The 12,486-nt window shown below is 55.1% G+C and overlaps 1 protein-coding gene across 2 annotated transcripts in view; it reads right to left on the reverse strand.

Moving 5' to 3' along the window:
* Positions 1-12,224, reverse strand: part of Itpr3 (inositol 1,4,5-trisphosphate receptor type 3) — a 69,323-nt gene extending 57,099 nt beyond the window's left edge. For both annotated transcript variants that reach the window (XM_031348787.1, XM_031348786.1), the window contains exon 1: positions 11,851-12,224. In XM_031348787.1, coding sequence (XP_031204647.1) covers positions 11,851-11,939 — 89 coding nt within the window. In that variant the 5' untranslated portion in view covers positions 11,940-12,224. The remainder of the gene's footprint in view (positions 1-11,850) is intronic.
* Between the last annotated feature and the right edge of the window lie 262 nt (positions 12,225-12,486).

The following is a 12,486-nucleotide window of genomic DNA, read 5'->3' on the forward strand; positions in this document are numbered from 1 at the left end:
GGGGGGGAGGTCAGAGCGGAGCCTATCAGACCAGGTGTGCAAGAGCTGGGGAGCTGCTGAGGTCTTGAATAATGCATAGAATTTCCTGTAAGACATCCATGAATCAGAGCAGCTGGCAGGCTCTCAGCAAAGCCAGAAAAGAGGGAAACGTGGAAGTCACAGAACTGGGGAGCCGCATGAAGCTGCTCAGAGGAACCAGAGCCCAGAACTGCAGCCTCGTACTATAGGGCACAGGGCCAATGGCAGCCATTGCAGGAGCTGCCCCCAAGAGCCGTGGCCACAGGAAAGGGGGCAGGAGACCTTCGGGGGCTGCTCCTGGGCAAGAAGCCCAGCACCCCACTAGGTTCCATCCAATAGGCCTCTAGAGGCTATCTCAGGGATGGGACCCTGCTGTCTTTTCTTTCTTCCTTCCTTCCTTCCTTTCTTTTTTTTTTAATTTTATTTTTTTTTTATTAATTATATGTAAGTACACTGTAGCTGTCTTCAGATACCCCAGAAGAGGGCATCAGATCTCATTACGGATGGTTGTGAGCCACCATGTGGTTGCTGGGATCCGAACTCAGGACCTTCGGAAGAACAGTCAGTGCGCTTACCCCCTAAGCCATCTCGTCAGCCCCTCTTTCTTTCTTCCTTCCCTCCTTCCTTTCTTTCTTTCTTTCTTTCTTTCTTTCTTTCTTTCTTTCTTTCTTTCTTTCTCTTTTAAGATTTATTTTATTCATTAGAGAGATGGCTCAGTGGCTGCTCTTCCAGAGGACCCAGGTTTGATTCCTAGCTCCCAAAGTACCCATTGCCCTCTTCTGGCCTCCATGAGCAATAGGCATGAAAGTGCTACACAGACATACATGGGCAAAACATCCACATACATGAAAGTAAGTATCAAAAAATAATAAGGGCTGGTGAGATGGCTCAGCGGGTAAGAGCACTGACTGCTCTTCCGAAGGCCCTGAGTTCGGATCCCAGCAACCACATGGTGGCTCACAACCACCCATAATGAAATCTGACGCCCTCTTCTGGTACGTCTGAAGACAGATACAGTGAATTACGCTGGAGCTAGCAGGACCGGAGAGAGCGGGGCTGGAGAGAGCAGGGCCAGCAGAGGTCCTGAGTTCAATTCCCAGCAGCCACACACATGATAGCTCATAGCCATCTGTACAGCTACAGTGTACTCATATACATAAAATAAATCTTTAAAAAATAATAATAATAATAATAAATGCCGGGCAGTGGTGGTGCATGTCTGTAATCCCAGCACTCGGGAGGCAGAGGCAGGGGGATCTTTGTGAGGTTGAGGCCAGCCTGGTCTACAGAGTGAGCTCCAGGACAGCCAGGGCTACACAGAGAAACCCTGTTGCAAAAAAACGAAAGGAAGGAAAGAAGGAAGGAGGGAGGGAGAAAAGAAAAGAAAGAGTAATAATAAACTCATGTGTATGTGTAAGCATGTGTCACGTGTATCACATGTATGGGTGCCCATGGGGCCCATAGGGGACATTACGCCCTGGAGAAGGCTGTGAACCTCCCTGTACTTGTGCTGAAAACTAACCTGTCCTCTGTCCTCTACAAAGGGAACACTCCCTCTTAACAACCCTGAGCCCTCTCTCCACTCTAGCCACGCCCCTTTTACTTAAACAGTGTCTACGGGATCCAGGGCACCCCAACGTGTACCTCAAGCCTGTTTCCACTGTTCCAGGGCATTACGACTGCAGCATCCCAGGCCATGCTGCGTGACCTGATGAGGTAGGAGGTGGGGGGACGCCATTAACAGATAATGGGAAACCCCTTATCAGACGGGCTGCTGGGGACACTGGAGACCAGAGACAGGCCTGAAGACACCAGACAGGTAAGTTATGGTGACGGCCTAGAAAAGTGTCCCAAGGTTGCCAGCTGCGCCTCGGTCCCACAGACCCCACCCAGTGGCAAAGTGAAACTCCCTACGTCCAACCACCCACGATCACCCAGGGAGGGGAGCGCAGCCTCACCCCGGCCTGCTGCAGCAGCTACGGCTAGAGCACTGGGCCGGGGCCAGATGCCCAGGGTGGGTGGAAACCCACAGAGGCACCCTACTCCACCCCACCCAGTGAGACCGCATCTCTGGGTGTAGCGTACCTGTCCTCTCCCAGGTGGACAGCCACATGTGCACACCTGGCATCAGAACGTGAGCCAACTCCACCGCTGCCCTCTCGGGGGGGGCCCCGCTGTCTGAGGTCCCACCCTTCACTCTGGTCTTATTGTCAATTCCCCTCATCTGTTCTGAAGAGCCTCACCTAAAGGTGGGACCTGCCTGAGCCACACAGCTAGTCAGACACATGATGCCCGCCCCTCCTCAGTCAGGCTCAACACTTCTGTGAGCCTCATGTTATACGGGGTGTGATCTACCCTCAGGGTGCTCATGCCCACCCTACTAAATGCCCAGGGGACAGGATCGTCATGTCTACACCTGCCCACCAGGCCCCGGCCACACAGAAGCCCTAAAGACAGGCCCTGCCATCCATGGGCTAGCCTGCACTATGTGGGCTAGCCTGCACTACACAGGACAGGATGGAGGGAATGGGGACTCTAAAAGGAAGACCCCAGGGAAGGAACCAGCTTGCTCTAGAAAGCCATGAAGTGCCTCCTTAAATCCTCAAGGAGTCTACACCCCAGGACCTACGTGGCCCACTGAGCGCTCAGTGGACTTTGAGATTCAGCTAGAGGCATGGGAAAGGCATGGGGTAGGCTGGAGCTGGCTGGAGATTAGATAAGAAGGAAAGGCTCGAGATAAAGGCGGGGCAGTGACTTCTGGGGAACCTGACTCAAAACCTACACCAACCAGCTCAGCCACCAAGCATGGGACAGAGGGGAACCCCAACGACCACCCCCCATCCACAGTGGGCCCGGCAAAGAGAACTCTAACCAGTCCTGCCCACGAAAGCATGCACAGTGGCAGTTCCCAGCCCAGGTCTCCTGACCTCAGCCTGGGGCACAGGCTAGCCCTCCAGAGCCAGTGACCCCGAGGAAGTCCACCGCTGACAGTAGGCATTTTAAGACCAGAGGAAGGAGTTAGAAGTGTCTGGGGAGGTCAGGGTCACACCTGCTGAGAAGATCTGAAGGTTGAAAAAGGAGCCCAAGCTCACTGGCTAGGATCTCGGGGTTTCACGTTCCGGCCCCCTCTACCCAAAAGCACCCCTCTCTTTACCTATGCCCGTCTGAACCAAGAAGCCACCCTGCGGCCTCCGATGGGCCAGGCAGCCTACGGGACATACAGAACTCAACAGCAGCATGGCTCAGATTCCAGGAACTCAGGGACAAGAGGGAACAAGAAGACCTTGGCCTCAGTGAGGGAAGCAGAGATGACTGAGCTTGGTCCAGCAGCCTGGGTTCCAGCTCCAAGAGCTCTGCCCGAAGGCCTGGGTTCCCGGCTCAGGATCAGGTGGGCATCCGGGTGCATGGGAAGACACATCTATAAGGGCCAAGGAGAAGAGAGACAAGGGGCAGGTGCTGGAAGAAGAAAGAAGGGATCACAGGGCAGGAGAGATCCTGGGACGCAGCCTCCCTCTCTTACACCAAGGTCCTGGGGTGTAGACTCCTTGAGCATTTCAGGGAGCACGTCATAGCTTTCTAGAGCAAGCTGGGGTCCTCCTGCTGGGATGCCCCATCCCTCCACCCTGTCCTGTGTAGCACAGGCTAGCCACAGGGCCTGTCTTTGGCGCTTCTAGGCGGGCTGCCCGCACCTCAGGCCCTAGCCCTCCAGGCCTTTGATCCATCACTCAGAGGCAATGCTCCGCTAGCCTCATTTGCATAGTGACCTAGGCTGAGGAGCCTCAGCGGGGCAGAACTTCAGGCCCAGCACCCTACCTCCAGACTACCTCAGAATTCTCAGGGAAACTGAGTGAGTGACATGGAGTCCCCAAAGCAGAAGCAGGAGAATACAAGAGAGGGGAACGGGTCCTGGTTTGGATACAAGGCTTCAGAGGCCAAACATTGGCCATGTTGGACCATGAAATCCAAGGCACAATGAGACCACTGGACGACAGACTGAGAATATAGGATGCTGTTAGGGCCCAGCGCTGTGAGAGCATGTAAGCCTGTTTCTTTCTCTTGAGAAATGGTCTCACCTTGGCTAGCCTGGAACTCACAGAAATCCACTTGTGTCTGCCTCCTGAGTGCTGGGATTCAACGCATACACAGATGGATTTGGGGGTTGGTTTATTTGAGACAGGGTCTCTTTTTTTGTTGTTGTTTTGTGGTTTTGGTTTTGGTTTTTTGAGACAAGGTTTCTCTGTGTAGCCCTGGCTGTCCTGGAACTCACTCTGTAGACCAGGCTGGCCTCAAACTTAGAAATCCGCCTGGCTCTGCCTCCCAAGTGCTGGGATTAAAGGCATGCGCCACCACCCGGCAAGACAGGGTCTCTTGTAACACAGACTAGCCTAAGAGCTGAAGCTGACCTAGAACTCGTAATCTTCCTGCCTCTGTCTCACAAGTGCTAGGTCTGCAGATTCGGGCCACCTCACCCAATTTTATAGGATGCTCGGGACGAACGCAGGGCTGCAGGCATGCCAACTACGCACTCCCCCAATTGAGCCCCAGTCCCCAGTCCCACCTATAGCTATCTTTTCCTGAAATGTAGGCGATTCAAGAGATTCAAAGGTCAGCAGAGAGCCCATGGTGACTGGCAGTTCTGTGACCGCAGCCATGCCTGCCCTATCATTACCCCAAGACATATTTGATTCCCCTCTTTCTGACCCACGACGTCACCAAGAGTCTCCTACTGGATACCTGGAGACCGGTTGCCGCAAAGGCCGGAGGAAGGGCCGATGGCCAGCTGGCTGACGGGGAGAGGTGGGGGCCATGATTTGCTAACCAAATAATCACCTGCTGCAGCTAGAGCTCAGATTTATGTTTGGCGCCCATCCGCTCTGCCCACCTGCCGGCTGCCCGCCTCTGTACACATCAGGCAGCAAGTCCCTCCTGTCACCCTGAGGACAGAGCCTCAGTGCTACCCAGCCAACGCCCTCCACCGCTCAAGGGGGCAAACAGCCGACCTCAATTCTGCCCCCAACAACTCCTCTCTTGCAGGCCCTGAGGCCTCCTCTCGAGTGTTCTGGTGACAATGCTGAGCAGTCTGGCCCTGGGCTATTCAGCCTGCCTGCTCAGGGGGGGAAGGGGGGGAGTCCAAGCTCACACACCCACCCAGAGATGAAACAGAAGAAATTTTTCTCAGTCCTCCACCCCTCCCTGTCCCCACCCCAGCCCCTGCTCCCAGGGAGGGGCCCCAGCTGTACATTCGATGTAGTCTAGAGGGCAGGGCTGGAAATGGCCAGCCACCCGGAGATCCCAGCTGTGTGTACAAGATTATCGAAACCCAGAAACCTGCCCCCAGGCTGAGAGCAGAAAGCTGGTGTGTCCCCACCCTGCGACCCAGCTTCTCTCCCCACCCCCAACCCAAGCCACCACCCACCGGGCCAAGCTAGGGAGGGGACACAGGGTCAAGAATGTAGGGCAAGGCAGCGTGGGCAGCTGACTGAAGCAGGATTCTTCAAGGCCAAATTGCTGGATTCAGCCGGAGACCCCAGAGTCCTGAGGCAGAAGCCGAGACTGGTGCTGTCTTCTGCAGACCCCTACGCGGCCCCCCTCTCTGTTGGAATCACCCCATGAGGACATCACACCCCTATGCTGCTGTAGGGGACCTGTACCACACCCAACCAAGAGGGCGGAGGCTCTCACTCCCACCAGCCGAGCAACACTCATAAACATGTGACATGAACTGGGCCAGACCCTCAGTGGCACAGTCCTGACTCCACCAGTCGACAGAAAGCACAGCATGAACCTAGGAGCCAACCGATGGACAAAAAGTAGGCCTTCCCCTTGATCTCCACCCGGACAACTAAACAGGTGTCCGGACACGTGAGCTGCAGGATGCTCAGGGCAAAATCTGAAGTTTTCCAGGCAGCCCGCATAGCGGGTAGGTACCAAGAGCGCTTTCATGAGTCACAGAGCCTGCTACCATGTGATTCTGTGCCACCACAACAGGGTGTCAGCTCAGGAGAGGGCAGACATGTCCACAAGACAGGATGCAAACAGGGGCTCAGCCTGGTTTGTTTGTAAAGGCTTCTGTGTGTGCTCGCAAGGCTGGTGGCCCAGAAAGGATTTCATTAGCCACAGTAGCACCAGCGCAGACATTAGTGGAGCTGTTTCGTATTTCCTCCAGGAAACATGCTTTAAAAAAAAAAAAAATCAGAGCTGGAGAGATGGCTCAGTGGTGAAGAGCACTGACTGCTCTTCTAGAGGTCCTGAGTTCAATTCCCAGCAACCACATGGTGGCTCACAGCCACCTGTAATGAGATCCGATGCCCTCTTCTGGTGTGTCTGAAGACAGCTACAGTGTACTCATATACAAAAAATAAATAAAAAATTTAAAAAAAAAAGATCAGGAAAAAAAAAATACAGGTTTTCAAAACCCAAGTCTGCAACCACGCGATTTAGCTGAGGCTAACCCACTGTCTAGGGCTAAAGAACCCAAGTGTAGTACCTCCTTTCAGTGAGGTCACAGTTAAGCCAGGGCCGGTCTCAAATACACCCGGGGAATGCAGGCCGTCCCTGGGGAGGGACGGTCCCACCTCCAGGAATTCCAAGTTCTCACTTAAGCCTCAAAGGGACCCAGTGGGTTCCCAAGTTGGATTGGACAGTACAGCAGCACACTAGAACTCAACCTAGAAACGATACCTGGCACCCAGTAGGTACTTTAGGAACGTTTGCTGAATGACTCAAGCCAATCAAGCAGATAGGCTTCCTCACAGCCTGCTTAGGAAACCAAGCCTGGGCACGCGTTAAGGAAACTGAGCGGACAGCGTAGACCTGTGATCCCATCCTGTGGGTCGCCAAGGCAGGAAGAGCCCCAGTTTTACAAAGCAAGGCTGCCTCAAACGCCCAGAAGCCTAGTCTAGGAGGGGTCTTGCCTGTAATAATAATAATAATAATAATAATAATAATAATAATAATAATAATAATAATACATACTTACATACATACAGCAATAAAAGTAACTTTAGGAGTCTTAAGAAAATAGTCAGCTGAGTATCTAGAACCGGGAGACACACAGTCCAGTGCTGGAAGCTGGACCCAGAGCATTGCGTGCGTGCGTGTGTGCGTGCGTGCGTGCATTCATCAAGCACACAAGTGCTCGGCCACCAGGCTACCTCCCCAGCCCTCTCCTCACTTTTGCCTTGGTTGCCCTTGATCTCACTCTGTAGCCCAGACAGATCTCAATCTTGCAAGCTTCCTATCTCAGTCTCCTGGGTAGCTGGGAGAGCAGACCTGGGCCACACACCCGACTGGGAGCTACATTTTGTTTTGTTTGTTTGTTTGTTTGTTTGCTTGTTTTAGCCAGACTTAAGCTAATAAAAGATTTTTTTTAGGATACCCTACATCTAAGACATTCCCAGGGACAGCTTGAGTACCTTAGAAGAAGGTACAGGATGGGGCTGAAGAGCAGGCTCAGCAGTTAAAACTATGTACGGCTCCTTACAAAGGACACAGTTCATAGCAATCATGTTAAGAGTGCTCAGAGTCACCTCTAACTGCAGCATCAGGGGATCCAGCGCCCCCTTCTGGCCTCCAAGGGACCTGTACTTACCTGCAACACACACACACACACACACACACACACACTAATAATTAAACCTTTTTTTTTTCTAGGCAAGGTCTTAATATCTAGCCCTGGCTGTCCCGGACCTTGCTCTGTAGACCAGGCTGGCCTTGAACTCAGAAATCCGCCTCTGCCTCCCGAGGGCTGGAATTAAAGGCATGCGCCGCTACACCCAACATTAAATCTTTCTTGAAAAGAGTGTGTGTGAATACACAGATGCACCAGAGATGTGATTCCTCTGGCTGCACCCTAAGTCTGTTGATCCCAGCATGGGGGGAGGGGCAGTTACTCTGAGAAGGCAGAGTTGTGGAAATCCTCAGTGATGGAGTAGGAGCCAGAGAGCATGCCTCTGAGGATCCCAGCCCAGGGGAGGGGCCTCATCAGGGAACCTGAGGCTTCCCACACTTCGCCCCATGCCCAGGGTCTTCACCTCCAGCGTCGACCCTCCCAGCATATGTTAGGTAAGGACAGAAGGGCAGAGAATGCTACAGGAGGAGGCCGGGGGCCCTCTCGACCCTGTGTGCTGATTACCCCGTAGTAGGGTAACCGAAGTCCAGGGGTGCACATCCCTCTCAAAAGTAATTCCAGACCTATTAACAGCAGCAAAGGCTCCCTGACAGATGCCTCTTCAAAATTTAGTTCACCTGCACCCCCAACTCAATCCCTGGGGGCCTGCAGCCACTCTAGGGACACTAAAAAGGTCTCCAGGAGACCGGATGGGACCCAACAGGTCCACCCTGTGTTCCTGTAAGGGGGAAGCTGGCCACGAACTACAACTCTCCCCCTCTCAGATCGGCAGCTCCAGCTCTGGCTTCTTATGCCTCCACCTGGGTGAGGGGCGAGGCCAGCCTTGGCCACGCTTCCCTGCCAAGAACAGGTGTGGGCCTGCTAGATCCACTCCCCAGACCTCCCAACCCAGTTAATATACAATCTTCACGGGACCTCTAATTACCCGAGAGGGTTTGACTGGCTGTCTCCTTAAGTGCTCTGGCCCCAAGCCCCAAGCTGCCGCCCTTCCCGCCCTTCCCGACTCAAACAGAGCCCCCTTCCACCTCCTGAGCTGGGCCAGCCTCCCGCCCACTATGGTTGCCTGTCTTCAACAAATTCTCTAACTGAATGCCAGACACTGGGCCCTGAGATGGGCCAGACGCTCCATCACACCAGGCCCAGGGTTCACGACCATGGGCACCGACAGCTCCAGGAAAGGCTGCGTTGGGGGAGCAGAGTTCAGGGCAGGGGCAGACAGACTGGAGTAAGAGGAGCAGAGAGACTCGGAGAGCCTCGCTCCTGGCCCTGGGGACTGTGCTCCTAAGGCAGCATCGCATCGGAGGCTGAGGGTAGAGCTCAGAGGCCGTGCACGGGAACTGTACCTACATGCACGGTTCGCATGCCTCAGACCAGGGTCCCGCTCCCAGCTCTGCAGAAAAGCAAACAGAAGCATGGAGATTTTGTTCAGTCAGACTGAGCCTGCAGTCTTAAGAGTCTATGTGTCTACCAAGCTTGACCTTTTGTTTGTTTGTTTGTCTATCTATCTGTCTGCCTTGTTTTTTTTTTCTTTTTGAAGACAAGCACCTTTGTAGCCCAGGCTAGCCTTCAACTCCTTATATAGTCCTTCGATTTGTGGTCCACCAGCCACTACCTCCTGAGTGCTGGGATTACACACCCCACTCCACAGGATCTACAGAGTTCCTAAGGGACATGGTAAAAGGACTGCCAATCCCTCTTCATCACCTCTAAAGTGGAAGCAGGAAACCCACACATCCCCAGTACAGTGCAGCCTCCATGGTCAGCTCTGAATAGAGGATGGCACAGCTAGTTCACCATCTCAGCAAGTGTGCAGCCTTGGCTGGGCTCACAGAGCCCACGGAGCCCAGAGAGCACCAGAGAACAGTTTGAAAACGGGAGGCAGAGGCAGGAGGATTTCTGAGTTCAAGGCCAGCCTGGTCTACAGAGTGAGTTCCAGGACAGCTAGGGCTACACAGAGAAACCCTGTCTCGAAAAACCAAAAGAAAAAAAAAAAAGAAGAAGAAGAAAAGAAAACATGACAGAAAACAAAACAAAACAAAACAGGATTAATTCTGCTCTGGAAGGTGGGGTCTCAGCTCTTTCAAAAGAGGTCACTTGGGGCCAGGTCTCAGGGGGTGGGGTAGATTTACTCAGGGAATCACGGGGGAGCAAGGGTAAAGAGACCAGGGGGAGGTTCCAGGAAACACACCTGAACTTCTGGCGTACAGAAAATAAGGTGAGCAAAGGCCAGGCCGAGGCCTGCACACTGGGCCCAGGCTGGGCGAGCACCTGCCAATTTTCTCGGGGGCGAGGGGGGCAGGGATGGGGAAGTACCCAGCAAGGGGTACCCTGGGGTCAAGAGCTCTCGGATGTCCCTGAGACCTGCCCCGAGTGAGGTCCAGGGTCAGGAAGGATCAAGAGGAAGACAGTGTCCCGAGAACAGGGGAACAGAAGCTGGAGTCATGGCTCAGCGCTTTACAGCTCTCTTGCAGAGGACCTAGGTGCACCCCCAACACCCACAAGGTGGCTCACACCCTTCTGTTAACCGCAGTCTCAGGAGGGCCAAATGCGCTCTTCTGGCCTCTCCAGCCACGCAGCACCCACATGGTACACAGACATACATGCCAGCAAAATACTCGCACACATGAAATAATTTTTAAAGAGAGAGAGACAGAGAGAGAGAGAGCCAGCAGAGGGATTCCCAGATGAGAGAGGCTGCCTGAGGACCAGAAAGGGGACTTTAGGTCCTTTCCTTGGCTCTGTCAGTCCTCAAGGTGCTTAAACAACGTCTACCCTGTGTTCAGCCCTGAGCCAGACACATCAACAAAATGGGACTATTGTCTTCCAAGAATCTGCAGGGGGGGGGATTGGGGCTCCCACCTTTGGCTCTGCCCCTCACCCCAACACACACCCCATCCGACGGCAGCTTGTGAAGTGCTGACTGCGCAGCTCCCCTGCAGCTCCCCAAGAGGAGCCTGGCAGGGCTCTGAGCCAAGCCTGCCAAGATGCAGGCCCAGATGTGGCTCCACCCCTCTCCCCTGGGCAACTTCGGAAGAGAAGTCTGACGGGGAGGTGTAAAGAATCTCCATCTGACCCGGGAGGTGTGTAGGGGAACCTGGAGGATGCTAGGAAGGAGAGAGGAAGGCTGGAACTCCCATCTCAGCCTCCTCTGGCAGAGAGGCCCTCGGGGTTCTCTCCTCCCTACAACACATTGAATTCCAACCACCAAGGGGAGAGAGCAAGTGAGCCAGGCGCCTCCCCCACCTGCAGGGCTAACTTTGACAAGAGAATTCCTGACACACTTCCAAAAGCCCCCGGAGAGGAGTCACCCTGGGTAGCTGGATGGTGCTGAAAAGAGGAGACCACAGAACACTAGCCGTCACCAAAAAGACCAGATTCCGGCCTGCGCGTGCTCCCTCCATCCCTGCAGCAGCGAGGTGCCCAGGGGCTCTCCAAAAAGATACAAGGATTTTAACCTCTCCCAGCTACCGGCCTGGCACAGGCACAGGATGGAACCAATTCCCTGCTTATCCAGCCCGGACTGCTGGGGGGTGACAGCCAGAATTAATTAATGTTTGTAAAGTGCTCTAGAGAACCTGGGACCAGGGACCCAGGGGCGCCAGAGCAGCTACACAGGAAATTGACAGGGAGGCGGGGCGGCGAGAGAGGGGGGCCAGCTGGCCAAGACCTGGGCTGCCTGGAGGGCAATGAAAACACTCGGAAGAGGGGATGGAACACAAGGAGAGTGAAAAGATGCTACCCCTCCAAATAGTTAATTAAATAAATAAATAAACCGATTCAAGATGGGGCCGTAGAGGTGAGTGCCAGGCTCCAGGCTGAGCCAACCCTGGCACCCCACCCCCAATCCCAGAGAAGCACACCCAGGCCCTCTCCAGCTCAGGCCCCAGCCACCTGCACCAGCCGAGGACCACCTGCAAAGGAAGTCCAAACTCCTCGGCCACGAGTTAAGAAAAACGAGTGTGCCAGAAGTGGCGGACTTCGTGGGCCCTGACGCCTCCTGGAACTCCCCAGGGCACCCGACTACTACCTGAGCAAACAACGCACTTCCTTTCTCTAAGAGAGGGGTGCCAGCATCCCCTCGCTTCTGGAGACTGGGCTGTCCAAGCAAACCTCTATCGAGGGGGCAGGGGAGCGGACATTGGGAGACAAGCAGCTGGTACCGTGGCCACCCGATGCCAACCTCTTTGCCCTAAGCCACTCACCCCAAAGTGCTGATGAAGCCATTGACGGAGCCCTCGGCGTACAGGGACACAATGTCCCCGATGTGAAGAAAGCTGGACATCTCATTCATGGCTTTGGCCCTCCGGGGCTCGAGGCGGCAAGGTCGCCCAGAAGCGTCCTGCCAGGCTCGGTGCACAGGACTAAGGCGCGCTGGGCGAAGTGGGGCGCAGCGCCACCTCGCAGCCCGGCGACCCGGACGATCGGGACGGCCGGAGTAGGCTGGCAACCACCGGAAAGCGAGGAAGCGCCGCGCGACCCGGGTCCGGGTGAGGAGGTGCCCGCGTCTCTGCGCGCCCGCAGCCCTCCAGCCCGACCCGGCCCGCGCGTACCTGCAGCCTGGAAGGAGCAGGAAGTCTGGGGCCGCCACACACATGCAAATCCCGCCTGGGAGGCGGGGAGGCCACACCCCGCCCCGCCCCCGCCGCCGCTCCCACGTGCACCCGCGCCCGGGGCTCGGCCTCTCTACACCGCGCGCGTGCACGCCTGCACCCCCAAAAGCGCCCAGCGTGCCACCGGACGACCCCCGGGGCTCTAGCGCGCTCTCTAGACGGCTGTCCAGGGGCAGCGCGCAGCCCTTCGGGGCTCTCCACCCTCGGAGATCCCCCTAGATCGCCTCG

This window comes from Mastomys coucha, unplaced genomic scaffold, assembly GCF_008632895.1.
Source record: "Mastomys coucha isolate ucsf_1 unplaced genomic scaffold, UCSF_Mcou_1 pScaffold3, whole genome shotgun sequence".
NCBI classification, from domain to species: domain Eukaryota; kingdom Metazoa; phylum Chordata; class Mammalia; order Rodentia; family Muridae; genus Mastomys; species Mastomys coucha.